We start from the raw sequence: 26,891 nt of genomic DNA on the forward strand, positions 1-26,891 counted from the left end.
TCTTTATAAAATTATGTACATAGTCAATCACATAAGGACATTATATTGTCAAAAAAGTAAGGTCTTTTTTCGGTCAGCATTGCCTCTAGTTCTTTTAACTGCTTCGATCAGATGGATGACATACTCTTAAATGTTTTCATCATGTCTGAAAATGAAAACAAGTTGTAGAGAATGAATAATTTTTTTTAAAAATATTTATTTATTTATACAAGAACTGGGGTACAGGTCAGAGCTGTGGAGGGTGAGAGGATCCACCAGAGACAGAGTGGGGAACAGAGCAGGTAGACTGACTGATTTACACTGCTGAGGGGAGTAGCGGGCAAGGCAGGAGAGGTCTGCCACATCACGTGGGTTTCTCCCTGGCTGGCCAGGAATCGAGGCTGCGCACACCTTCACAGTGTGGTGCTCAAACCGCTGTGCCACTGGGGAGGCCCGAGAATGCATAATTTTTGAAAAAATATCCTATCTTCTATTAGGCACCTTTTTACCTAAGCACAGTAAAAACATATGCTATCTTACCCCTCACTTAAATTGGGGGCATATCAAAGTGTTTGAGGAACAACTGCTTGATGACACAGATATTTCTCCTTTTGTTTGTGGAGGTTGAATTCTTTGATTGAAAGTAACCTTTTTCTTATATGTGTGTATTTTTTAAGGGAATATGCTACAGTCATAGGTCACCGGTTGCAGGATCACGGCCTTGTGGTGGAAATGATTCACCTCTCCTCCGAGTCAGGTCTCACTCAAGTGCTCCAGGAAGTTAAAGATGATGGCTCTCCGTTTTGTATTCTTGTCGAACAGTCTAATGTAAAACTTTCCTCTTGCACCGTCATTATGCTTCATGAGTCTGTCAAAAGTAAGTTTAGCTTAATCTCGAACTATCACTTAAAAGAGATCCTGCTTTAAAATTTTTCTCTTTGTACACTAGTACACTTTGAAGATTGACATGCATCAGTAACGAAATTGGGTCTAGTTGAGGGAAAATAACATGAATTGGTATCGTAACGTACTCTACTGTGTATTATAGACAATTGAAGCTTAAATTGTTATTAATTCTTACTTAGGAAAATATTTCCTTCAAAATATTATGGCACCAGATCAGTTCTCATATGAAGAAGTTTTTTTTTTTAAATTTATTTATTTATTTATTTATACCAGCACTGGGTACAGTCAGAAGCGCAGGAGGGTGAGAGAATTCACCAGAGCCAGAGCAGGGAGCAGAGCAGGCAGAAGGACCAAGGTACACTGCTGAGGGGAGCAGCGGGCGGCAGGAGAGGTCTGCGCGCCATGTGGGACCCTCCTCCAGTGGCCGGGAGCAGCCGGGTATTGAACCGGTGCCTCAGACGCTGCGGACAGCTTCGCAACCCAGTGCTCAACCGCCACGCCACCGGGGAGGCCCTGAAGAAGTTTTGATTAAATCTCATACCACCTTTTCTACTCTTAGTGATAAGTCAAAAAGTGTTTCTTATCCCCTCCATTCTCTTAGATAACTTTTCTTACCAACTTTGCCTTCTCTATACCTCACTTATTTCTTTTCCTTAGGGTCACCAAGATGAGACTTTTTTCCTGCCTAAAATACACAGACTTAGGCAGATGCACATGTCATAAATCACCCTCATCTTTTCTTGTATGGATAGAGCTGCTGCTTCAAGAAAGGAGCAGTCTTCTCTGTGGAGGACATCTTTGATACTCATCTACTTATCACTAACAGTAGAAAAGGTGGTATGAGATTTAATCAAAACTTCTTCATATGAGAACTGATCTGGTGCCATCATATCCAGAGAGCCCGGAAGCTCTTAGTACAGTCCTGTTCAGTCCAGACGTGCTGAATCCGTCCTATGTGCCCGGTGCCATACAGATGGCAGGCTCTCCAGCAGGCCCTGCGCCCCTGCTCCAGGTTCCTAGCATTGTAGGATTTTCATTTCTAAGTCCAGAGACCTTTCCCTGGGCCAGAACCCTTGGGGAGCATAATTTATAGCTGGATTTATATCCTGTTTAGAGCTTCTGGAGCCTGCAGAGGAGTCGGTCAGACTCGAGATTCTACACTGCAGCCCTAATTCTGGGTCTGAAAAGATGATGGTGAAGAACATGGGCTCTCTAGCATCGGGAGGTGCTGGGGCCTCTCTTCTTCTGACCTGTCCGTCTGCTTTGTTTCTCCTAAGCCACCCATACCCCTGGCGAGCTCTTTCTCAATTCTGTTCTCAAGAGTGTGAAACTGCAGTTTTTCTAAGCATAAAAAAATGACTAATCTATTTTAAATAATAAGATGAAATCATTTATGTTACCCATATTCTGAAAATGTAAAATGAAATTCATGCTTTTAAAAATTAGAAACCCGGGCCTCCCCGGTGGCGCAGCGGTTGAGCGCTGGGTTGCGAAGCTGCCCGCAGCCTCAGCGGCGCTGGTTCGATCCCCGGCTGCTCCCGGGCCACCGGAGGAGGGTCCCACATGGCGCGCAGACCTCTCCTGCCGCCCGCTGCTCCCCTCAGCAGTGTACTTCGGTCCTTCTGCCTGCTCTGCTCCCCGCTCTGGCTCTGGTGAATTCGCTCACCCTCCCGCGCTTCTGCCTGTACCCAGTGCTTGTATAAATAAATCAATCTTAAAAAAAAAAAAAAAAAAAAAAATAAAAATTAGAAACCCCATGGGCCTCCCCTGGTGGCGCAGTGGTTGAGCGCTGGGTTGCGAAGCTACCCATAGCCTCTGCAGCGCCAGTTCAATCCCAGGCTGCTCCCCGGCCACCAGAGGAGGGTCTCACATGGCGCGCAGACCTCTCCTGCCGCCCGCTGCTCCCCTCAGCAGTGTACTTTGGTCCTTCTGCCTGCTCTGCTCCCCGCTCTGGCTCTGGTGAATTCTCTCACCCTCCCGCACTTCTGACTGTACCCAGTGCTTGTATAAACAAACAAACAAACAAACAAACAAACAAACAAACAAATAAATAAATAAATAAATCTTTTTAAAAGAAAAATAAATAAATAAAAATTAGAAACCCCAGACTCTTGGGATGGAGTGGGGAACAGGTGATGCAAAAGCCTGTTACATCTGGTTACCCAAGTGTTCTGCAAGTTACTTATGTTCAGGCAGGATCACTCAGCAAATTATCATCAAAGTAAATAGATTGAATATGTCCAACATGAGAATATTTAATAGCACTACTTCAAAAAACAATGCTATCTGCTTATAACATGTTAAAAATTCAGAAAATAGTTTATGTCCAAAATAGTATTAATAGGTCCATACCCCGTTGATCATCTGTGAATTTAATTACTGAGCTCAAATCATAAGTAATCGTAAGTACTTTCTCCTATAAACTACATTGATTTTAGTAAAATTAATCTTAGCTAGGCTCTAGTCAACAGTTTCATACCTTGCACATGTCCATTATTTAGAAGTGTGTGGAGCAGCTTCTGTGCCAAGAAACATTTAAAATGGTCAAGCAATGAAACTTCAATGCCTGAAGGCAAATACATATTCATATTTCTTCCTAAATGGAACCTTTGTAAGCACAGTCAAAATTTAGCCTGAGATGGTAATCTCCATGGAGGTGCCATTGTGCCCCTTGGGTCCTGAACTTGTTCAGAACCCAATAATGTATTTATAAGACAGGGTAATGGGTTCCCATCTGAGATGAAAACCTTTATTACACCTTATTCCCAGAGCATATACCTAGGAGACATCAGCGGGCATCTGTATATTGACTATGGCCTTTAAGTTCTGTCCAAGTTTCTCTTGTGCCTGGAATTTATTTTTATTTTTTTATGATTTATTTATTTATTTATTTATTTATTTATTTTTTTTTTTTTTAAGGATTTATTTATTTGTTTGTTTGTTTGTTTTATTTATACAAGCACTGGGTACAGTCAGAAGCGCGGGAGGGTGAGAGAATTCACCAGAGCCAGAGCGGGGAGCAGAGCAGGCAGAAGGTCCGAAGTACACTGCTGAGGGGAGCAGCGGGCGGCAGGAGAGGTCTGCGCGCCATGTGGGACCCTCCTCCGGTGGCCGGGGAGCAGCCGGGGGATCGAACCGGCACTGCAGAGGCTGCGGGCAGCTTCGCAACCCAGCGCTCAACCGCTGCGCCACCGGGGAGGCCCTGATTTATTTATTTATACAAGAACTGGGGTACAGGCCAGAGGTGCGGAAAGGTGAGAGAACCCACTGGAGACAGAGCGGGGAGCAGAACAAGCAGATGGACAAAGCGGGCGAGGCAGAGAAGTCTGCCGTGCCATGTGGGAATCTCCCTGGCGGGCCGGGAATCAAACCCACGCTGCAGAGGTTGCGGACAGCTTCACAGCGCGGCACTCAACCCACTGCACCACCAGGGAGGCCCTCTTAGAATTTATTTTATATGTGATGTTCAGGACCATGACCGCTCCTGACCTGACCTGGAAAGGCTTTTAACATGGCTTAAGACCCCAGAGGGCCGAACCAAAGATTGCAGACCCACGTGGAGATGGTGGGTTAATCCTTGTCCTGCAGAGAAAGCCTGGAAGTCCCGGCCCAGGGTGTTGGTCTTTCTGTCTTTTATCAAAGTGCTGCACACACCAAGCTCAAGGATAAGCACTAGTGGGTTTCTAATGGAAAATTACTGTCCTTTGCTTTACTCTTCTCACCCCTACTCTGCAATCCGAAGGCTGCACTCTCAGCTCTTGGTGGTTTCTTCTGTGAGCCGTACACCTGGATTGCGGGAAGCCAGGGAGGTTGTATCCTGTCCTCTTTAGGTTTGGGAAGCCGTGAGAAATCCCTTGACAAACATCCCGTGTATTTCTTCACTCTCGTTCTCCCTTTCTCCTCTCTCTGTCTTGTTAGCTTGGCATGAAGCTGTCCAGTAGTGAAATGAGGGCTTGTATGAAACCATAAACCAGGCTGCCACATGTTACGGTTCTGAAAACAGAGCATAGTGTTTGATTTGGAAATCCGACAAGGCACCTGCTATTGAGAGTCCCAGTCTCTTGAATTGGTAGACGATCGCATCTGTCCTGAAGCTGAGATGGATTAAACAACATGTGTTTACATTAGCTATGTTATGGTCTGATTTTTCTTTCTCCTTTTGCAAATATGTTTTAAAGAAGTCCGGGCACCCCATTTGATGTAAAGCAGGCTCTTTCTTGTCCCTAGCACATCGCCATATGCCCCTGGAGGATGCCCTGGTGCTGGTGGCTAAAGAATATAGGAGACTTTTTGCCAACCGGGAACAGCAGGAGCGCACCGGGGTGGCCATGCGGGCCGGAGATCTGGTGGATGACTTTCTGGCCCGGGAGTGCCTGCCCAGCTACTCTGTCCCTCTGGGCATTCAACATCTTCTCTTCCTGCTGAATGAGAGGCGACATCTGTATCGGAATGAGTTGGACCTGCTCATCGACTACCTAAAGGCCAGGAAAGGACAGCTGAAAGGTACTTGGCGCTGGCCCATTCCCTCCCCATTTTAATCCCCAGAAAATCCCTTTGTGTAAACCCAGGTAGGAAAGAAAATTAAGACATTTTTGCTTAGCTAAGAGAACACAGCTCTGTGATTTGCATGTCTTCCAGATAGGAAAATACTATTATTTTTTAAGAATTTATTTTTATTTTTTTAAAGATTTATTTATTCATGCAAGAACCGGGGTACAGGCCAGATATGCGGGAGGGTGAGAGGATTCACCAGAGACAGAGCAGGGAACAGAACAGGCAGACTGATGAAATACACTGCTGAGGGGAGCAGTAGGCGAGACAGGAGAGGTCTGCTGTGCCATGTGGGATTCTCGCCGGCTGGCTGGGATCGAACCCATGCTGCAGAGGCTGTGGACAGCTTCACAGTGTGGTGCTCAACCCGATGCGCCGCTGGCGAGGCCCAGGAAAATACTATTTTAATGGTTGACCTTTATCCACTAACCTGCTTCTTCTGAAGCTAAATTTTCTTTGAGCCCGATTTTTAATATGTAAATAGGATTACCTCTCTGTGTAAGTGGATGTGTAGGATGGCTGTATCATCCCCATTCTCTATCAGTTTTATTTTTACTTTTTTTTTAAAAGATTTATTTATTTGTTTGTTTGTTTGTTTGTTTATGCAAGCCCTGGGTACAGTCAGAAGCGCGGGAGGGTAAGAGAATTCACCAGAGCCAGAGCGGGGAGCAGAGCAGGCAGAAGGACCTAAGTACACCGCTGAGGGGAGCAGCGGGCGGCAGGAGAGGTCTGCGCATCATGTGGGACCCTCCTCCAGTGGCTGGGGAGCAGCCAGGGATCGAACTGGCGCTGCAGAGGCTGTAGGCAGCTTCGCAACCCAGTGCTCAACCGCTGTGCCACCAGGGAGGCCCCTATTTTTTCTAATTCTATTTCAGTTTTTCTTAATTGACACCTTTTAAAGATTACTTCTAAGGGTATGGTAACTGTGAAGAAGCAGTTCATAATCTTGAATATTTTAAAGAACATTCCAGTTAGAAGCCAAACTCTTTGAAGTATAGTCACTTTCCACATTTGCTTGTTTTGAGTAGTGAAAAGAAAATGATAATCACTTTTCCTCGGAGGAAGAAGTAGCTGAAGGTACAGGACCAGGTTAAAACTTTAAAGATACTGTTCCAAAAATAAGAAACAAAAGAATAAAGATATTCTTCATCTTCTAAAATGCAGAATGGTTTTATTTTTTGTACACTTTTGTTATACTTAGAGTGGGGAAGGAACCCACAAATCTAAAACACAACAGCCTTTTTATTACTGTAAAAACCTCTAAGTCAGAAAAAGAGGTGATTTTCCTTGAATTGCCTGAGTTGTTCTTTGTGTAACTGGCTGGTCTCCGCAGCTGACTTCTGCTCACCGTTTATTTTCTTCATTTTTCCAGGCTTTGAGACACCCAATCCTGTGACTAGCAGTGATCATGCCTCACTGCAAGGCAGGAGTACCCCCATTGTGGGCAAGCCGCCTCCACTTCTTCCAAACCCGAGAAGGCGAGCCTTCCTAGGGCCTGCTCCCTCGTTTCCTACCAAGTCTCCTTTGCTGGGTGCCCGGCCAGGGGGAGGCCTCCTTCCACCACCAGGTCAGTGCTTCCCTCCAGGAATAAGATGGGACAGTAGCTCTCCCACTGCCGGGAGAGTTGCCCGAGAAAGCAGAGCCATTTAGGGCAATGTCAGTGTTCATTGTGATGCTTCTAATGAAGGCTAAGATTTCATAAGAGGACCTCCCAGGTGGTGCAGAGGTTAAAGTCTCAGGGCTATCAATCTATCACCAGACACTGCAGCATGAGTTTGATCCCTGGCCAGGGAGCTACCCGCATGGCACAGTAGACCTCTCCTGTCTAGCCCGCTGCTCCCCTCAGCAGTGTATCTCAGTAGATCTGCCTGTTCTGCTCCCTACTCTGTCTCTGGTGAATCCTCTCACTTCCCTCCCCTGCACATCTGGCCTACACCTCAGTTCTTCTATGCATAAATAAATAAAAATAAATCTTAAAAAAAAAAAAGATTTCAGAAGACTGGGGGGAACACTGGGTTTCAGTGGGTGCTATTCCTCTTGAATGAATTGCCTATGTTTTAATACAGGGAGAAGTTCAGAGATGCTTTTCTACCAGGACTGTGGCCACAGTTAGAGCCATGAAATCAAGTTGTCACAAAAGCATTCTGAATTCAGTCATGTTTTCAAGTTTTCTTTTCTGAGCAGTTGGTACTAAATAGTGTCCCACATCTGCCTAAAATGAGGCTGTATTTCTGTGGACTCCTTCCACTGTAGATGACAGGGATCCAATGCAAGTTAGCTTAAAACAAGAGACTTGATTCACTTGTATTAACTGGAAATGCCCAGTTGACTAACTTAAGGCCTGAGTGGGCCCTGGTGCTCAAAGGGGTTCATTGGACAGCCACCCTCACCTCTGGGAGGAGACTGGGTGTATCTAATCATTTGGGGTCCAGACTTCAAGTGCTTAGCCACATACTCCTCTGTGGTTCCAGTATGTTAGGGTCAGGGCTTTTCCTGCCTCTTGAGGGAAAGGATTTTTAACTCTTCTGTAGGCACTCCTACACTGTAGGAGTAGAGGCACTCCCTCTACTCCTTTTCTAAATACTTGTTTATACACTCCTTTTTAAAAAATATTTATTTATTTATTTTGCATAGAACTGGGGTACAGGCCAGAGGTGGAGGGTGGGAGGATTCACCAGAGACAGAGTGGGGAACAGAACAGGCAGGCTGACAGAGATACGCTGCTGAGGGGAGCAGCTGGTGAGACAGGAGAGGTCTACTGCGCCATGTGGATAGCTCCCTGCCCGGCTGGGGATTGAACTTGTGTTGCAGAGGCTGTGGATAGCTTCATAGTGCTGCACCTTAACCCCTTGCACCACCAGGGAGACCCCTATTGTAGGTTTTGTGACCAAGAAGCAAAGTCAAAAATATTCTGCATGTACTTATATAACCATTTAAAATGAAACCACTTAAAAATGAGAAAGCTGTTCTTGGTTTGCACGCCATAGAAAACAGATAGCAGGCCGGGTTTGGCCCCGAGACTCTAGTTTGCTCACCACCGAGGAGCAGTCGGGGCTCAATTGGACGTGGTAGAGCTTTGAAGGGCTGAGGCTGGGCCTGGTGTGCCTGGTGACTCTCTGCTCAGCCCCTTTCTAAATTGTGGGGAAGGTCCCTTTGGGGTGAGCAGCTGGAATCGGTTCTTGTGTCTCCTTGTTTATGTTTTGGTTTTTGTTCTCTGCAGAACCAGTCAATACCAAAGGCCTGTTTCCCCCACCCTTGCTTCTGGCAGCCCCCTCCAAAAGGCCTGCTCTTTTGGGGAGCCTGCCTCATAAGCCTGCCAAGCGCCCACTGCTTGGGGAGAAACCAGGCCTATTAGCACCACCACCAGGTGAGTTGCCGGGTGAGCTGCAAGTGGCACTCTGGGCTTGTACTGTCCGATAGAACTTTCTGCTGAGACTGCACACCGGCTGTGTCTCCATACCCCATGCTCTTAACCACCACCCTGTCCCAGCAGCACATAAATGTTATCAAATTGAGGTTGCTTTCCAAAAAATCATAGATTTTTGCTTGGATTTCAGCCATATCCACAGCCCCTTTATGATAAAAGACCAACAGTGTTTTTGATGGAGTTTTGTAGAGCACGGGGTCCTAGGGTTCACTCTGGGAAAGGTGTCACCGGAGCTCCCATTTCGGTGGCATGCGTCGAGTTTCTGCACGAGACAGAGACGGTAGTGATATTTAAAGAACAGCTTTATTAGAAAAGGGATAGTATAGTAAAAGACACTTGCACAGACACAAGCGGACAGGAAGAGCTGCCCCAAAAGGGACAGGTTTGCAGAGAGAGGCCTGCATGGTTGCAGGGGGGCAGCCTTGAGGGGAGCAGACTCTGCTGAGGGAGGTCAGTGAGGAGAAGCCCCGGCAGGTACAGGTCACAGGCAGGCAGGAGGCTGCTGCCCTGCGGAGGGAGAGAGTTGGTGAGAGGAAGCACCTGCATAGTCACAGGTGGGCAGTGGGAGTGCCGCCCCGTTGTGAGGGCTGCGTTAGGTTTTCTCATCTCCAAGGAGGGGCTCCTCTTTGTGGGTGGATGGTTTGTGCCCCTGACACTCCCTATAGCTGTCTGATAGTTTCTGGGTGTTGCACCTCCTGATCTGGGCGTTGTTGCCTAAAGGGTCTTGGTTTCTATAACTGGGTTAATGGAGTATGCTAATCCTTCTACCCCTACCTCCTTCTGTGAGTTAGGTTCTTGACCTTGTATCTCCTTTCCAGTTTCTCTATTCTAATCCTCCATCATTTTTACCCACCTTTCCTGTTCTGGTTGGTCAGTATAAGCACTGTAGAATGCAGAGAGAAGGCATGACTGTGGTTAGCAGGAGTCTGGGGTGAAGCCACCGGGGCCTGTGGGAAGAGCTGGTCTTGGAGTGAGTGGAGTAGTTGGATTCCTTGTGGGCTGGGGCTCTAGAATCTTCTGCTCGTGGAAAGGCTCCTGCAGGGCGACAGTTTTTATAAGTCAGTGACAGTGGGGGTGGGGCCAAGTGTCCCACATTCCTCTAGAACTAAATGAGATAATATGAATGAAAGCCTTTTAGACTTTCCAGGAATTGCACAGATATCTCCTAACACTGCAATTTGTTAATCTGATTCTGCCTGGAAGGGTGGGTGTGGCTAGGAAACTTCGGGTAAGCTTGTGCTCCAGAGACCAGGGAAGGTGCATGAATTGACGCTGTACCCCTCCTCCTCACAGCTCTTCTGCAGTTGATGCTGCACAAGCGCACATCTCAACCTGTCTCTTTGCTGAACTAAAGAAAGCTCTGCTGCACCAGGAGAATAGGAGAAAAAGGATCTCCCCAGATGGCAGCTCCCCAGATGTGGCTCCATCCTCCAAGGACCGAGGCGCCTGCCTGGCTTGCAAGCCCAATGTCCAGCCAGCGGCACCCCTTCTGTCCCATACATGGGCCTATGGAAACTTTTGTCATGTTTGGAGTTTTTTGGTACCAAATTAGAGATTTGGGGAAGGTCGCTATAGAGACTGGGCCTTGATGTTGTTCAATTACATGTATTTTAAAATACAAAAAAAACCTTTCTAGCTTTTATTTACTTGTTGCCCTCCTTTAAAGTTTTGTTTTTTTTTTTTTTTTCATTTTGGAATGATTTTAGATTTACAGAAAATTAGCAAAAATAGTGCAGGAAGTCCCCTTCAATATTAGGGGAACCTAATGTTAGCATCTTATGTGGCCATGCTACACGTACCAGGAGTTAAAGCACCATTAACTATAATAGACTTCACTCATATATCACCAGTTTTTCCTCGAATGTTCTTTCTGTTTCAGGACCTTACTCTGGTACCACACTGCATTTAGTTTCTTTTAATTTTATGACATTGCTGTTTTGTTCTTTTTTATTATGAAACATTGTAAATATACAGAAAATTTGAATGAATAGTGTAATGAACATCATATAGTCGCTATCTGGATTCAATCGTTCTTAACATTCTGCCATTTTTAAACTTATATATGTAGGTAAATAAACTTTTTTCTCAACCATGTAAATAAGTTGCAGAGTTCATGACTTGTCACCTTTAAATGCTTTGGCCTGCATGCCCCAGAGAGGGACATTCTCCTGTATAGTATTGTTATCAAACCTTAAAAATTAATATTTCCATAACCTCTAATATCTGGTTCCCATATTTGAATTTTCCCTATTACCCCAAGAATGCATTGATGGCCTTTTTAAAACCAGGATTTAAGAAGGTTTATGCTCTGTGTTTGGTTTTTATGTATCTCTAGTTTCTTTGTTGCTGTTGATTGTTTCTTTTATAAGCTTTGTTTCTTTCATAAACTTTGTAATCCAGCTAGATTTGGAAGGGAACAAGGAAAATACGGAACCCAGAGGCCGCTAGGGATAAAAGCATAAAGATTATAGGATATTTCGAGCAGTTGGGGATGAAGGGGGACTCTCTCTTCTTTCTGCTTCAGTTTTACACTCCATTTATGTGGGATCATGTAGTTTCTATTCTTCCATGTCTAGCTTAGTTCACTTAGAATAACATCTTCCAACTTTGTCCATGTTGTTGCAAAAGGCAGGGTTTTCTTTTTTGTGGTTGAATAATATTCTGTTGCATACACAGCCATGTGCCAGCACTTTGGGGTCAATGACAGACCTCGACGTGACGGGGCTCCAAAAGGCCCTAACATACAGTGTCATGGGTCACTTGTATGACTTTGGCTCAGCGACAAAATCACCTAACAACACACATTCCTCAGGACCTATCCCAGTCGTTACCAACTCATGGCTGTTCATACCACGACTTCTTTATCCCTTCATCCAGCTTTGGACACTCAGGTTGTTTCTACTAGGTTTCTGTTATAAATAATGCTGCTCTGAACATGGGAGTGCAGATCTCCCTTTGACATAGTGTTTTCATTTCCTTCAGTTGTATTCCCAGAAGTGGAATTACTGGATAATACGGTGTTTCTATTTTTAATTTGTTAAGGATCCTCCATACCATTTCACACTGTTTTCATACTGTTTTTCATAGTAGCTGCACCGATTTATAATCCCACCAAATGTGCCCAAGGATTCCCTTTTCTCCACGTCCCCAGCATTTGTATCCCCTTATCTTTTTAAATTTTTTTAATTAATTTTTTTAATTTTTTACATCAATGTTCATTTTTAAGCAATATTTGCTTCCTCCCACCCCCTCAGGTGTAGTCCCCATAGAGTTTCCTTCACCAATGCACCCCATGCACCATCACCACAGTCCCCTGTGCTCCTCCCTCTCTCGCTCTGATCCTTCTCCCTCCTCCTCCCCTGCAGTATGTCTCTGATTTATAATTGTCTGTTTTTGCATTCCCTTATCTTTTTTAAAAAAGATTTATTTATTTATGCATACAAGAACTGGGGTATAGGCCAGAGGTGCAGGGGGTGAGAGGATTCACCAGAGACAGAGTGGGGAACAGAACAGGCAGACTGACTGAAATACACTGCTGAGGGGAGCAGCGGGTGAGTCAGGAGAGGTCTGCTGTGCCATGTGGGTAGCTCCCTGGCCGGGGACTGAACTTGTGCTGTAGTGGCTGCGGATAGCTTCATAGGTTGCGTCTTAACCCCTTGCGCCACCAGGAAGGCCCCTCCCTTATCTTTTTGATACTAGCCATTCTAGTAGATGTGCAGTGATATTATGGTTTAGATTTACATTTCCTAATTGGTGATATGAGTACCTCTTCATGTATCTGTTGGCCATTCATGTCTCTCCTTTGAAAAATGTCTCTTCAGATCTCTTGCCCATTTTCTAGCTGAAAACATAGTTTTTTCATTACTGAGCTAAGTTCCTTACGTATTTTGAATATTAACCCTTTATCAGTTATATGGTTTGCAAACATTTTTTTCTCCATACACCACATTTTCTTTTCCCATTTGTCTGTCTGTGGTCATTTGCATTGGTGTTTTGGGAGGACTGATTTAATAAATCTTTCTTCAGTGAGGTCTCCAAACTAGGTTCCCATTCCAGGAGGCCAGGGACCCACTTTGGTTCCTCAGCCTGAGCTCCCAAGCTTGGAGCGCCTGTCCCCATTTGCCTGGACCCCTGCTCTCACCTCTTCATTGGTGCCCTCTCTCCAGGCCCTACTGACTTCCGCCTCCCTCCTTTTGCTACAATATTGCATCAGTGTTCTGGAAACTGTAAATCTGTCCAGCTAGTCACTCCTGTGCTTTCCCCCACCCCCAATATTTATTTTTTTGTTTGTTTGTTTGTTTGTTTATTTATACAAGCACTGGGTACAGTCAGAAGCGTGGGAGGGTGAGAGAATTCACCAGAGCCAGAGCGGGGAGCAGAGCAGGCAGAAGGACCGAAGTACACTGCTGAGGGGAGCAGCGGGTGGCAGGAGAGGTCTGCGCGCCATGTGGGACCCTCCTCCAGTGGCCGGGGAGCAGCCGGGGATCGATCCGCACTGCAGAGGCTGCGGGCAGCTTCGCAACCCAGTGCTCAACCGCTGCGCCACCGGGGAGGCCCTCCCAATATATATTTAAAGGCTTCATCACCTACACCAGTGTTTTTCAAATTAGAGACCCGGGCCCCTGGGAATCTTCAAACATGTAACAAGGTGACTGAGTTCTACAAGGATCTTTTGATTTTGTATTTTGGTCTTAGTGATAATCTATAAGGCGCTTTTAATATAAACTTTTACTGGATTACCTGGATCACTACTTTATAACTGAATCTTGTAATGCAATTTCAGTGCCTGCATTTCTATTTGTTTTGCTTTGGTACCAAGAGAACATTCAAACCAACAGGGTTTTAACTTCATGCGGTGATTTTTCAGTCTGTGTGTGCGTGTGTGCCTTTGTGTGAATTTGCAGTATAGGGAAGCACAGAGCAGTGGGCTAAAGTGTAAGCCCAAGTTCATGCTCAGGTTGTGTTCAACTCTCTGTGTCTGCCCATGTGGTTCCTGTGCTGTGACTTCTCCCTGCCCCTACACTCTTAGGGTACCACTGAAGTCTTTTTCACCTCTCCAGACTCACCTTAAGGTTCATCTTCTCAGAGGCCTTCTCTGACGTCCCCAGAAGTCACCATTTTCTCCCTAGTTTCTGTAGTTCCTGGAATGCCGTCAGTGACAGCCCTCAGTGGTAGCATCTCATCGATGCTGCCAGGAGTCTGCCTGGCTTTCTTCCTGGCCGACTATGCATCCCCGGGGACTGCCTTTGATTATCTGGAGTCCAGTAGGTGCCCAGCACACATTTGTCACATGACATTGTCTAGACCCAGGAGTTTGTGGTCTCACCACATGCCCTTTGAACCTTCTTCCCATGGTAGTATTGGGTCCTGCATCGTCAGGGGCAACAAGCCTTGCTGCGCTGAGTGATTGTCAGTATCCTACCAGAAATATGGTGCGTGCTCAATGAGCATTTCCTGGTTTCTCTGCAAGACTGCGACTTAGGGTAATTTTCTTCCCATGTGGGCAAATATCTTAAAAAACAAAACCAGAACTGTCAAGATTCCAAAGAAACGTTGCTGGCAAGTTATTTTATAGTTTTCCCTAAAATTCGCTTTACTCGGATATAGCATTGGAGTGTCTGTTGTGGACTGGCCTGGACACATTGAAGCAGTCCTGGAATTACTCTCCTGGCGAAGGCTAGGCTCCTGACCGGCGCCTTAACCCATTTTGTGATGACTTGTTATGCTTATTCCACATTCTATTTTTCATAACCCCCTCCCCCCAGTCAGCAGACTGTGTCCCACCAGCCGTTCTCTTTGGCTGCCAAATGGAACCACCCCTGTGGGCCCCACGGCCCACTCACTGTATGATGCTTGTGTTCCCTGGGGCCACTGGGCAAATGAATTGGCTTGAACTTGAACCCCTCTTCTCTCTCCTGTGCTTGTTTGTGTATGATAAACTTTCTGAAGATGTTTGAAAAGTAAATGTTTGAATTGCGCATCCTTATTTGATCGACCTTTTGCACACCCTCCACTGTCAGGCGAGCGAGGGGCTGCCTGTCTGGTGAGACCGGCATGGCGGCCAGAGGGACGCTGAGGGTTCTTGCTTACGGAGGCACCTTCTGGGCTCTCTGGATCTTGCCTGTTTCCTAGTACTCCTGGCAGAGGGTGGCAGCTTAGGTATAATAGAAAGTAATTGAAGGGGAGTTTTATAGAACCCTGCATTGTCTCTCCTGAGAATCAAAATGAAGGGCACTGTCACCCCCGGGGATTCTGTTGTCTCAGATCTGACACTTGAGCAAGTAATAGTGACAATCCTTTTATGAAAATAACATTATTTTTTTACTATTATAGGTGTAATAGACATTCAATGCAGAAAACTTGGAAGATTGAGAAATATTACAGATAAAAAAGACATCATTTCCACACTCTGAGGTGGCTGCGATCCCTTCCCCACATTTATGGCTTTATTTTATAAATGTAGCTTCCAGTTTCATTCACTCCTCAATAGAAAACAAACATCTCACCATGTCAATATTTATTCTTTTACCATATGTAGATAGCACATTTTACTTAACCAATCCCTTGTTGGGCATTTAGTTTGGTTCTAATTTTCTGTTATTACAGTTATCTTGTGATAAACATCTTTATTCATGCTTCTTTGCTGGCATCTCCTCTATAATTTCCTGAGGACAAATTCTGAGAGTTCTTGAAACAAAGGGAATGTACATTTTTGAACACCAAAATAAGAGCAAATTGACCTAATAAATGTCATTCATGTAGAAAATTAAAGTTTGGTCTACAATCCCACAATCTGGAAATAATGTTACTGAGCTGGGCTACTCTCCTGTACATTCCCTTTCTACTCTGCTGTGAACAACCCCATCTTGTATACACTTGGAAGCAGTGGACAAGAGCACAGACTCTGGGGAGCTTCCTGTCTGGGTTCTGATCCCTGTACTATCACTTACCATTTGTGTGACTGTGGCAAGTCACAAGAACTCTCTTTGCTTCAGTTTTCTCAGTTTGCAAAATGGGAACAATACAGTCCCACCTCATAAAGTTATAATAAATGAAAATAGTTACTAAATGTAAATGACTTAGAATCGCTTCTGGCATGTGGCGAGTGCCTTATGAGTGTTTGTTTCATCATCCAGTTTTTCATTCCACATGTCACTGTATATCAATGAATATGGACACAGTTATTCTTACTGGCTATAGAGTATTCCATTATAAGAATTGTGCCTCTGTGTGTGTGTGTCTGTTTTACCAGTCTTGTGTTCTTGCTAGTTAGCTCCTTTTGATAAATTCTTAGAGCTGGGATTGATGGGTGCTCATTTTTAAGGGCTTATATGTTGTGTGTGTGTATATATATATGGCTAATATTAAGGGCTAGTATATATATCATCTATCTATCTATCTATCTATCTATCTATCTATCTATCTATCTATCTAAACCCCCCCCCCAAGTTGAATCTCTGGAAAGAGGAGCTAGCATGCCTGCTTGGTAGTGAAACCATTATTTTGCCTTGTCTGTGTCTAAGAGTGTCGTGCTTCCTGGGTGACTTTATCTTGTCACCTGAGCACAAAAGGAATTATGAGAACAATGCCGAGCATAGACTTTATTGTTAACTTGAATGGCTGAGACCCCATAGCTATTGTGAGGAGTTGCCCCTTTCGAGCCAAAATGCATGTCAGCAACCAGGAGTTCCAAAACAGCCTGTCACTGTCATCATCTCCACCTCTCCTATAGGACATATGATTCAGGAAAATTATCCAACGCAAAGGAATTGCTTAGTTTATTGCTTTTATCTCTCTGCTCCCCTAGCCCTTGTGTTCCTCCCAGAAGCAAAATGTATTCCCAGTTTTTTTGTGTTCTAGAAATATTCTACTCCTGTGCAAATGCATAGCTGTGTCGTAATTGTTTTTCTAGAATAAGAGTGTTCTAAAGCACTGTTCTATGCTTTGTGTTTTTTTTTCACATAACAGCATAAGAGGGTTTTCATTTTTAACTGGTCTGAGGCTTTTTGGCCTTACGACCCTTCAGTGGTGAATGTGCTGGTGACTAAATGGTTGACTGAATGTGGCTCATAATGTTGTGTTTGTTTTTAATTTTGTGCTGTATTTTTGTGTCTCCTAATGTTTAGGGTCATTATTTTCTGACCAGCTGCCAAACCTCCCTAATAAATCCTACAAAAACTAAATGTAACAGTTATCTCTGCCCTTCTGCCCATCACAGTGCAGACTCAACCGGAAGCAGAATGTGCTGAGACGTGGCATATGAAGTCCGAGTTTGGCAGCTGGGGGTCCTTGAAGGGAAGTGAGGTCCCTGAAGGAAGGTGGGCCCCCTTCTAGGTCCTAGTTTCCTCATTTTATAATGAGTTTCCTCATTTTAGAATTACACTAGAGGGTCTGAGGTGAGCTTCATGAGGGCAAGGTCTTTGTCTGGCCCCCCAGTTTTGCCCCCATGGCTGGAAGGGCCCCGGGAACACGAAGGGTCACCATGGCTGGGCGCTGTCCTCTGGGTTGTCTTCATCAGGGCCAGAGGCATTCAGCAAGGAGATCCAGGCTCTGCCAGGACACTGGTCCCTGACCCCAGGTAACAGTCACTGACAAGCCCCATGAAAGAGAAGGGGCTTGCCAGCAGGGAGGAGGAGGGGCTTCTCAGAGCTTGCTCTGTTCTTCCATAGCAGCGAGTTGCTGGTTTGTGTGTCTGCCTCTATTTTTGTTTTGTTTACTTTCAAAATGGCCTTGTGGTTTAAGTTGCTTAATTTTTATTTTATTTATTTTTAAAGATTTATTTATTTATGCATACAAGAACAGGGGTACAGGCCAGAGATGCGGTGGGTGAGAGGATTCACCAGAGACAGAGCAGGGAACAGAACAGGCAGACTGACCGAAGTATACTGCTGAGGGGAGCAGCGGGCGAGTCAGGAGAGGTTTGCTGCGCCATGTAGGTGGGTTGCTTCCTGGCCGGCTGGGGATCGAACTCATGCTGCAGAGGTGGTGAATCACTTCGTGGTGCGGTGCTTAACCCCTTGCGCCACCAGGGAGGCCCCAAGTTGCTTATTTTTAAATGGCTGGAGAGGTGCCCCACGCTGGTCATTCTATCTTTGTTCCTGATAGACCCTAAACTCTCTTGTGAGATGAGGCAGCCATGGGTTATATGTATAAACTGCACCAAGTTCTGATGCAGATCTCATTTAATACTCACAAGTGCTTTCTGAGGTGGTACATATTATCACCCCAGAGAGGTTAGGTCACTTGGGCAAGGTCACACAGCTAACCTGTAGCAGAGCAGCAGCCTCTATGTTATACCCATGCCAGGAGCCCAAGAGCTTTAGAGGGTGGATGAACGGGGGAGGTGGAGGGTACTTCTCACCTTGACACACTGTGTAGCCACAGACTAGTCCCTTCCCTGGCCCGCAGCTTCCCATCTGAACGAGAAAAGGTCATCTCATTTCTAAGACGTCCAGGGCTGTGCCTGTTAGAATCCCAGGACACTGGAGCTATTTTGGTCAGGAGGTACATGGCACATTCAAAGGGTTTTCACTGAGGCGTCTAATGAAGGGGCTGGCTGCAGAGGTGTGGGAACCGAGGAAGGCTGGTGAGGCTCTCAGGGACTAGGAACAACATGAGGCTGTTACTGCCATTAGGCCAGGAGGGACCAGAACAGGCAGTGGAGTTAATGTAGCTCAGAGAACCCCTTCGAGAGGGACAGCTGAGAGCTTCTGGGAGACTCGGCCTTCAGTAGTGCCAGGCAGCACTGCCAGATCCTGAGGTGGCCCCTTCCCTTCTACCGAGCTGTTGTGTGGCTGCCTAAAATGGCAGCCAGGGCAGTTAAAGTGTGGGGGAGGGGTGCAGTGTGCTCACCCCCAGGATACAGGCAAACGGGAGTAAGCAGCACCGGGATTTGGCCAGGGCCTGCGGCCTGTCTTTTGAGGAGGAGTGCAGTTACACAGTGAAGGCTCCTGCTGAATGCAATACAGCTTGTGAGAACCCCCTGCTGCCTGCCTCAGGACTGAGGAAGCAGCAGGCACCCCAGATACCAGGCTTTTCTTTTCAAAGCGGGCAGAAAAGCGGGCCGGCTCAGCCCTCCTCTGATTCATGTGGGAAGTTGTGATGTTTCTGAGTCACATTTCAACCTTTCCTGACATCCTTCCCTTCATGATGAATTTGGCTGAATGACTGTTGCTTCTAGAATTTCCCTAGAAATAAATGTCCTCGCTCACTGGGAATTCATCTGAGGCGCAATTTTAGAGAGAAAAAGATTCTTCTCTTAAATAAGAAAAGCTAGTAAAGGAGAAATAACCATTTGGGGTGGCAACTTGGTGGGTCTCCTGCGGGCTGTCACTTGCCGACCCCACCGTGCCTTTCTGTGTTTTGAGTCTCCTTACTCCATCCGGGATCCAGGTTTTGCCTCGAGATCCCCCTGGAATGGGCCTCCCAGCTTTCCAGCTCCTCCTTCCCAGTCCCCTGTGTCTGTTCTCCACTCTCACTATGAGGCCCGGCAGCTGGACGCAGAATTTTGCCCAGGCCTCTGGCAGCAGCATTCCAGCTGGGCTGTTTCCAAGAACGCAGAGGGCACGCTGGGAGCATAGTGCACCTCTCCCTACTCGGGGAGGGAGGCTCCGCTGTCATAGACTCCCAGGAAAGCAACCTGTCCGTATGTATTAGGAGCTTTAGAAACATTTTATTTTGATCCACCATTTCCACTTTTGGGGTCCATCACTTAGGAAATGAAAGATTTGCTGTGAAGAAAATGTGTCCAACAAATTTATAATAGGGCTAGAAACCCAAGTCCAACACACCCAAGCAAGCCTACGAGCTCACTTGATTAAGGAAAAATAGGGAGAATCAGCATAAGATGCAGCTGGATCCAGGGGTCTTGAGTGCTGCTGTTTACTCTTTTCTTGATACAAGATGCACTTCAGTGGTTCTAGGCTTTCATCTTAACCTACCAGGAATGCCAGTGGGCTAAACAGAAAGGCTTATCTCTGCTAGAGTTCACAGCCATCCTAGAATCCAATCTGGCCTACTTGCTCATCCTGGGCCCATTCATGTGGTCAGGGAGATGGGAAAAGTCCATTACTTAGGCATTGATCACATGTCCTCTCCAGGCACTGTAGAATAAGTTCACAATCACGTGGGCCACACCAGGAAAAAGAGGGGACTTCTGGGGTACTCTTGCCCAGAAAGGGTCACTGTGGGGTGGGTAAAAGACTGCTGAAGCCCATGGGGGTATCCCAACATCATATGAAAAAATGAGAGCCAAATGACCAACTCTGGGAAAGTTGTCTAAATTGTGACTTATTCAGGAGATGGAATATTATACAGCCATTAAAACATACATTAGAATTAAATTTATGGAGAAAAATAATGACAGGATTTATGCTAGAACATTTAGAAAAAATAAGTTACAATGTTCATATGCAGCATGATTTCGACTGCGTAAAATATTTATGCTTTGAAAAGTGCTGGAAGAAAATAAATAGAAATGTTCATAATAATTATGGTGATACGGGTGAACTTCATTCTGTAATCTTTTTCTTTTTTTTTATTTAAAGTACTCATTACATGTAGAAACAAACACTAACTCTTAAAATCCAAGTTGCAAGACAATTGCCACTTAAGCAGCATGTGGCTGTGCTGCAGCCAGTTGCAGAAGAGAACAGGGAGTGGGGTGGAGACTGGGGGTGGCAAGGAGGAGGAGGGAGGGAGGCAGCTCTGCCAAGTCCTCTGTTTTAAACCTTGGAGAAAGCTGCAAGCTTTGGCCCAGCTGGAAGTGACCTGTGGGAGGTATGGTTGGGGGTGGGAGGAACTTTAAGTTCCCTTGACAGACAGACTTAGGCTCAATGATTAAGATCTTGTGCAGTCATTTGTTCATTCATTCATTCATCCATACATTCATTCAGTAGATGAGCATCCCTTGTGCCAGGATATGTGGAAGGAAACAAGGCTTCCCCCCCACCCTCCCCAAGGCCAGCAAGAAGACATCCATGCGCACGGATGGCTTACCACATATCGTGGGCCTGGTGATGGGTGGTCATTGGCAGAGGAACTGTGGAGAGGAAGCCCACACACCATGGGGACACCACAGCTAATTCTGAGACTGAGGGACCTTGGCATGTGAGCTGAGGCACTGGCACTGGTGTGGCATGAGAAGGGGCATTGGGCAGTCAGCTTGGTTGCTGCTCCCCAGCTCTGAGTAAGGGACTTGGTTATCAGGGCCTGAGTGGAAACAGCACCCGATGCGAGGCCAGAGAGTATGGAGTGGGGCTGTGGGGGGCCAAGAAAAGTTGAAGAGGCCTTTTGGGTCAGAGGACGTGGGGGCTAGGAGGAGAACAGGGGGTCACAGGTTGTGGTTTCTGCTTGGAAGAGGCAGAGAGAAGCCAAACCGTGAGAGGAGTCGTGGCCTCCTGCTCTGGAACTCAGTGCTAACATAGAAAGCTCAGGGCCATGCCCTGGCCCCGGGAATCCCTAGTGTTCTCATATGGAAAAGGGGGTCTCATCCTGCTGTCTTTGGGGAGCACCCTGGAGTCAGGACTAACAGCTGGAGGCACCTGGGCCAGAGTCAGGTAAACAGTAGGTGCACAGTTCCCAGGAGGAAGATGGGTGACATGCCCCAATTAGCCACAGGGAAGGGAGGTCAGCTTGTTTCCTAAGTAGAGCTGTGTCTGTGCCCCATCCTGCGGTGCCTTCTGGAGGTGGATGGTGAGCTTCTGCCGCCTCCTCTCCTGCCCCTCTGGGGATGCCCACCCATGGAGCCAGCTGCCATGCTTCCAGGGCATATGGAGTGACCACAAGTGGATGGTGGGCTGAACGGCCCCTGCTGAGGGCCCCAGCCAATCCTGTCATCTAGTGGAGTGAGCAAAGCTATGGGCTGACTCCAACCTCAACCACCATCCCACTGCAGCTATGGATGACACCCTGAGTCGGAACTGCCTAGCTGAGCCCAGTCACGTTCTGGAACCACAACAGACAAGATGATGTTCCTGTTTTTTTAGTAGACTTTAGATTCATGGCAAAATTGAGTAGCAGATACATTTCCCAAATATCCCCTGTGCCCCTATATACAGCCTCTCCCACTAACCATATCCTGAACCACAGTGGTGTATTTGTTACAGTCAATGAACCTGCATTGACCTATAATTATCACCCAAAGTCCATCGTTTGCATTAGGGGTTGCTCTTGGTGTTGTAGATCCTATGGGCTTGGGCAAATGTGTAGTGACATGGATCCATCATAATATTGTACAGAGTAGCTTCACTGCCCTAAAAAACCTCTGTGTTCTCCTATTTATCCTTTCCACTCTCCATCCCTGGACCCCTGGCTACTCTGATCCTTATACTGTCTCCCTAGTTTTGCTTTTTCTAGAATATCACATATTTGGATATTAACGTGGTATCCTTCATCCTAATTATGACTGTTTCTTAGTTCTTGGAGTTTTTGTGTCAATTCTTTTGGATTTTCCATAAGATGATCACTTTTTTAAATTATGCTTTATTCTTCTCCCGAGATAGCAGCTACCTACTAAGAGATTTTACTGGGTGAAGAAGATATGTGGAAGGCAAGAGCTGGGGCACAACCCCTGCCAAACGCTCCCCAACTTGATATATTGTGTGTGCCTTATGAGGGAATATGCATCTTCCCTCAATCTTTTTCCTGAAAGCACAGAGCACCCTGAACTGCTTTTTAGAGTCAAAGAGGCATTCGTATTGGGGAGTCATGGGCTCAGGTTGCTAGTGGTGGGGTGCTGGGGCCCCACCTACTTGTTAGGGAATTGTGGGTTGTGTGGGTGGCCCAGATCTGTGTGAGGGCAGCTCCTCTATGGCCTGTGACCTTTTCCAAGCAGCCAGTGTTGGGGACCATGAGTGACTTCAGTCTGTGGAGTTGCCAAAACTAGTACCTTTTGTCTGCCAGCTTCAGGCATGAAAGAGCAAAAACAAACAAACGAAATTCCCCCCAAAACCGAGGACAACAAATACATCAACTTTGTAGGAGATATCTATGGTTTTCCCTGTGGGGGATCTTCAGCTCACAGTGCCTTGATTCCTTTGGAGAATTCCTCCTCTCTGCTCTCAGCCCAGGGGACTTACTTCTCAAGGCCAGGGCTCGGGAGTGGTCATGTGTCTTGGGCCTGGTCAATCAGCGTATCCCACTGGCTTGGCCTCTGTGATTGGTTCAGGGATGGACCTGGGACTAACAGGTCTAATGAGAGTCCTCCCTAGGATTTTCTGGAACTTACTGGAATGGGGTAGGAGTGACCTTTCTTGTGGGGTTCCCCAACTTTGGATGTGATCCTAGAGCTGGCATTGGGAGTGAGGCACCTGGGGTAGGGACTGGGGATTAAACCTGAGAATGAAACTGTCACTGAAGAGAGTACAGACAAGAGAGGGCAGAAAGACCGGCTTCTGAGAAGACTGTCTGAGGCCCTGGGTCTTACAGTGCTGGAAGGCAGCCATGCCCTGGCATTTTCAGTTACATGAGCCAATAAATCTCTTTTTATACTTAATCTAGTTTGAGTGGTGTTTGTCACGTAAAAAAGCCGAGGCTGCCATCTCCAAGGACTACACAAACAGCTGCCTGCAGCAGACCTGGTTCTGGACAGAGACTACAGACTGACTCAGGAAAGATATGGGCCTGTGTCTTTTGCTTTTCACCTGTGCCTCCCCACTACCTCTCAAATCCCACACCTGGGGCTGACCTGTAAGCCCCTCTGAGTCCACTGGCCCCCTGCAGCCCAACCCGTAGGAACACCTAGCAGCACCTAGCAGGGATGCAGTAATTTGGTGTCCATCTGTCCATCTGTCTCCTCCAGGAGAATGTGAGTCTTGGGGAAGCAGCATCCCAGGCTGGCCTGGCCCTGCAAGCCCTGGCACTCTGCCTGTCTTGCCAGGTGCTGCTGAACTGAATGGAAAAAAAAAAAAAGTAGCCCAACAAGACCAGGTCACCTGGAAATATGGACAAGACAGATTTTGGACAATGAAAGAGCACTGGACTTGGAGTTCAAAAATAAAGGGAGGCGGGCCTCCCTGGTGGTGTAGGGGTTAAAGTCTCAGTGCTATAAACTACTGTGAGTTTGATCCCTGGCCAGGGAGGTGACCACCCACATGGCGCAGCAGACCTCTCCTGTCTCGCCTGCTGCTCCCCTTGCAGTGTGTTTCAGTAGATCCTCCTGTTCTGCTCCCCACTCTATCTTTGGTGAGCCCTCTCACCCCCCCCCCACCTCTGGTCTATAACCCAGTTCTTGTATGCATAAAATAAATAAAAATAAATCTACTTTTTAAAAAAGAGAAGCCTCAAAACAAATTTCTACCATAGTAGAATATTTAATATGAATAGATTTAACAAACCAATGCCTTTAACACACGCACAACCAGTGGAATTTAGCTGTGCCAGGATAATTAGCATATTTCTTTTTAAAAATTAATTTATAGGTCACAGAAGGCAGCATGGCCTGGTAATGGGATACAAGTCTCAAGATGGAGACCGTCCCTCCTGTCGCTCCTGTCCCTCCTGTTGCTGTGCCCTGTGCACAACAGCCCTTGGGGGAAGGTCAAAGTTACATTTGAGGCCTTGTCAAGGTGAAGGAGCATGGCCCAAGGGGCTCCACTTCCCCCTTAGAGCTTGGGAGGGCAGCCCAGGTGGGCTTAGTCCCACACCTCTACCCTGTCACCTGTCACCTGTGCTGGAGTTCCTGCCAGCTGGCGGCTTCCTGAGGATTTCCAGCCACCAGAAGGGGGCAGACTGTGCCTTCTGTAGCTGGAACACAATAGGTCTGTGAGGTGGCCGGCAGGTGGGGATGGAGGTGCCGGGCTGCCACCATGACCACAGCCACCTCGGAACAAACTGGGCTCCTGTAGCCTGGGTCTGGCTCCCCAAAAACTTCAGGTGTGGTATCTGGCCTAGAGGACTGTCGCCCACACCCACATCTGTGTCAGGCCACCCAGCAGGGGCAACTTAGGGATTGGCAGTCTGGCTGGGGGTGGGAGCCAGGGCTTGTCTTGAGGCTGGAGGCCAGGAACACTCTTAACCTGGATTATGCATTTACTTGGGGTGGCTGGAGGGGCTGGTGGAAATTTGGGGTAGATTCCCCAAGCTACCCCGAGGCCTAACCACTGCTCAGGGAAACCTTTTATTTGTAGGCCTCAGAAACCTCCTGAGCCATCAAATTGTGCTGTGTAGAGACACAGAGGCAGATCTCTGAAACACCACGTGCTTGGTGGCTCCAGGTGGGCAGGGCTGGGACAAGGGGCCGCTCCTCTCCCTTCCCTGGTGCCCAGCCCCTCCTCTGCAGTCACAAGCATCAGGGCGGGTGTCAACAGTCATCAGCAGGACTCTGAGGGCCAGTGAACATGAGGAGCCTTCCCTGTAGACTGGCCTTTCAGCGCTAGGCTCTCCTTGGGCTCGGCAGCCAGACTCCCAGACTGAACCCTGGCGCATTCAGCCCTTTGTGGAGTCCCCAGCCCAGCAGCCCAGGCTCTCAGATAGCTCAAACAAAGAGAATTTTAAAGTGACACAAGCTGGACATGCAGCCACAAGAGGGTGTCTGCCCAGATTACGGAGAGCTCCAGCTTGGGCCTTTGAAGGGCACTTGATTTCCTGGGGTGAAGATGGATTTTCACAACAGAATTAAGAAAAGCCTCACCCACCCATACGTGTCTGCTAAGGGGTGGGGGAGGGGTGCTGACACGAGGCCTGCAGGAGAGGTGCAGGGCACCTGAGAGTTTCACATCCCCACTGCACACACCGAGGCAGTGCAGGCGCGGGACTGTTGGGGGTGGGAATCTGACTTGGTGGGGGCTACCTCCAGCCCCCCCTCCACCTGCAGCAGAATCACTCATTCTCAGCACAGGCGACCCAACTACCTGCTCAGGCTTCCCATGACTCCTGCTGCCTCAAGACAAGCTGCAGGCCTTTACCTGCTTCTCATCACCTACTTTCCCCCACTTCCCTCCTGCGCATGCCAGTCACTTGTGCTTCCTCTGGCCTCTTGAACCCTTGGCTTGCCTCCGGATCACCATGATTTATTTTGGCTCTGCCTGGATCCTCCTCTACTCTGTCCTTCATCTTTCAAATGCCAGCTTCAGTGTGACTTCTGAGAGACCTTCCCTGACACCAGGCCCACAGCCCTGTCCTCCAGACCTGTGCTGTCAAATTCCATCACCAGTTTGTGTCATTACCTTCTGGGACCTGCTTGCAGCCCAAATTGGTGCCAGGCACATAGTAGGTGCTCACCAAACATGTGCTATCTGAAGGCAGGCAGGAAGAGAATGAGGAGCCCATATGAGCCCTGAGGTGCCCGCCCCCATCAAGGAGAAGCACACTGAATCCAAGAGCACACGGCCAGGCATCTGAGTTGTCCAAAGGCCTCCTCACCTGCTCACCACCTTCCCCTCCTTGGAAATGCACCTTCCTCAGTGACCACAGATCTGAGCTGATCTGGCTGCTACAAATTCCCACATGGACTTTGCTTCTCAGGCCCCACTCTATACCCCACACCCCCAGCCTATCTACCTTGGAAGTACAGACCCTCAGCTCCCACCTCTGGCTTCTTGCTGGAAACTTCTAGGTCAACTGGGAAGATGTCCCCCCTGGACAAGGCTGGGTGTATTGGAGAGGCCTCTGGACTTGGTATGTAGCATTTGGTACGTGACTCAATGACCATTCAGACCAACCTTTTGAGCCATGCACAGCACTCACATAGGGACTGCCAACAAGAATAAACAGACTTGCTTCCCAAACCCCAAGCTTATTCCAGAAGTTCTCATCCTTTCTGCTCAGGAGAAATTTCTGAAGAATTAAATTTTAGTGTCTCCTGGAAAGGGATTAAAGGACTGAAAGCAACTCCAAGCCAGCAGGAACAAACCGCTAGCTTGTGTGGGCAGCAGAGTCCTCTGGGAGCCCACACTTCTGCTGTCTGCACAGGGAGTCAGGTTGCCACCTGACAGAGGCAGTGTACCCCTGGGGTGACTTCCAGAGCTAACAGGGAGCAGACACAGGATACAGCAGCAAAATAGTGCTCAGGAGATGAGGGGTCCTGCCA

General features: G+C 47.2%; 1 protein-coding gene across 5 annotated transcripts in view; it reads left to right on the top strand.

The window, feature by feature from the left end:
- Positions 1-10,947, top strand: part of LOC119249163 (nuclear receptor coactivator 5-like) — a 54,324-nt gene extending 43,377 nt beyond the window's left edge. For 4 of the 5 annotated variants that reach the window (XM_054697039.1, XM_054697041.1, XM_054697040.1 and 1 more), the window contains 5 exons: positions 657-856; positions 5,113-5,388; positions 6,809-7,003; positions 8,657-8,803; positions 10,157-10,947. In XM_054697039.1, coding sequence (XP_054553014.1) covers positions 657-856; positions 5,113-5,388; positions 6,809-7,003; positions 8,657-8,803; positions 10,157-10,215 — 877 coding nt within the window. In that variant the 3' untranslated portion in view covers positions 10,216-10,947. The remainder of the gene's footprint in view (positions 1-656; positions 857-5,112; positions 5,389-6,808; positions 7,004-8,656; positions 8,804-10,156) is intronic. The other variant, XM_054697042.1, reaches the window with a different exon arrangement.
- The last annotated feature ends 15,944 nt before the right edge of the window (positions 10,948-26,891 follow it).

The sequence above is a fragment of the Talpa occidentalis genome, unplaced genomic scaffold, assembly GCF_014898055.3.
Source record: "Talpa occidentalis isolate TD23 unplaced genomic scaffold, MPIMG_talOcc4v2.1 talOcc4.17, whole genome shotgun sequence".
Classification (NCBI taxonomy): Eukaryota; Metazoa; Chordata; class Mammalia; order Eulipotyphla; family Talpidae; genus Talpa; species Talpa occidentalis.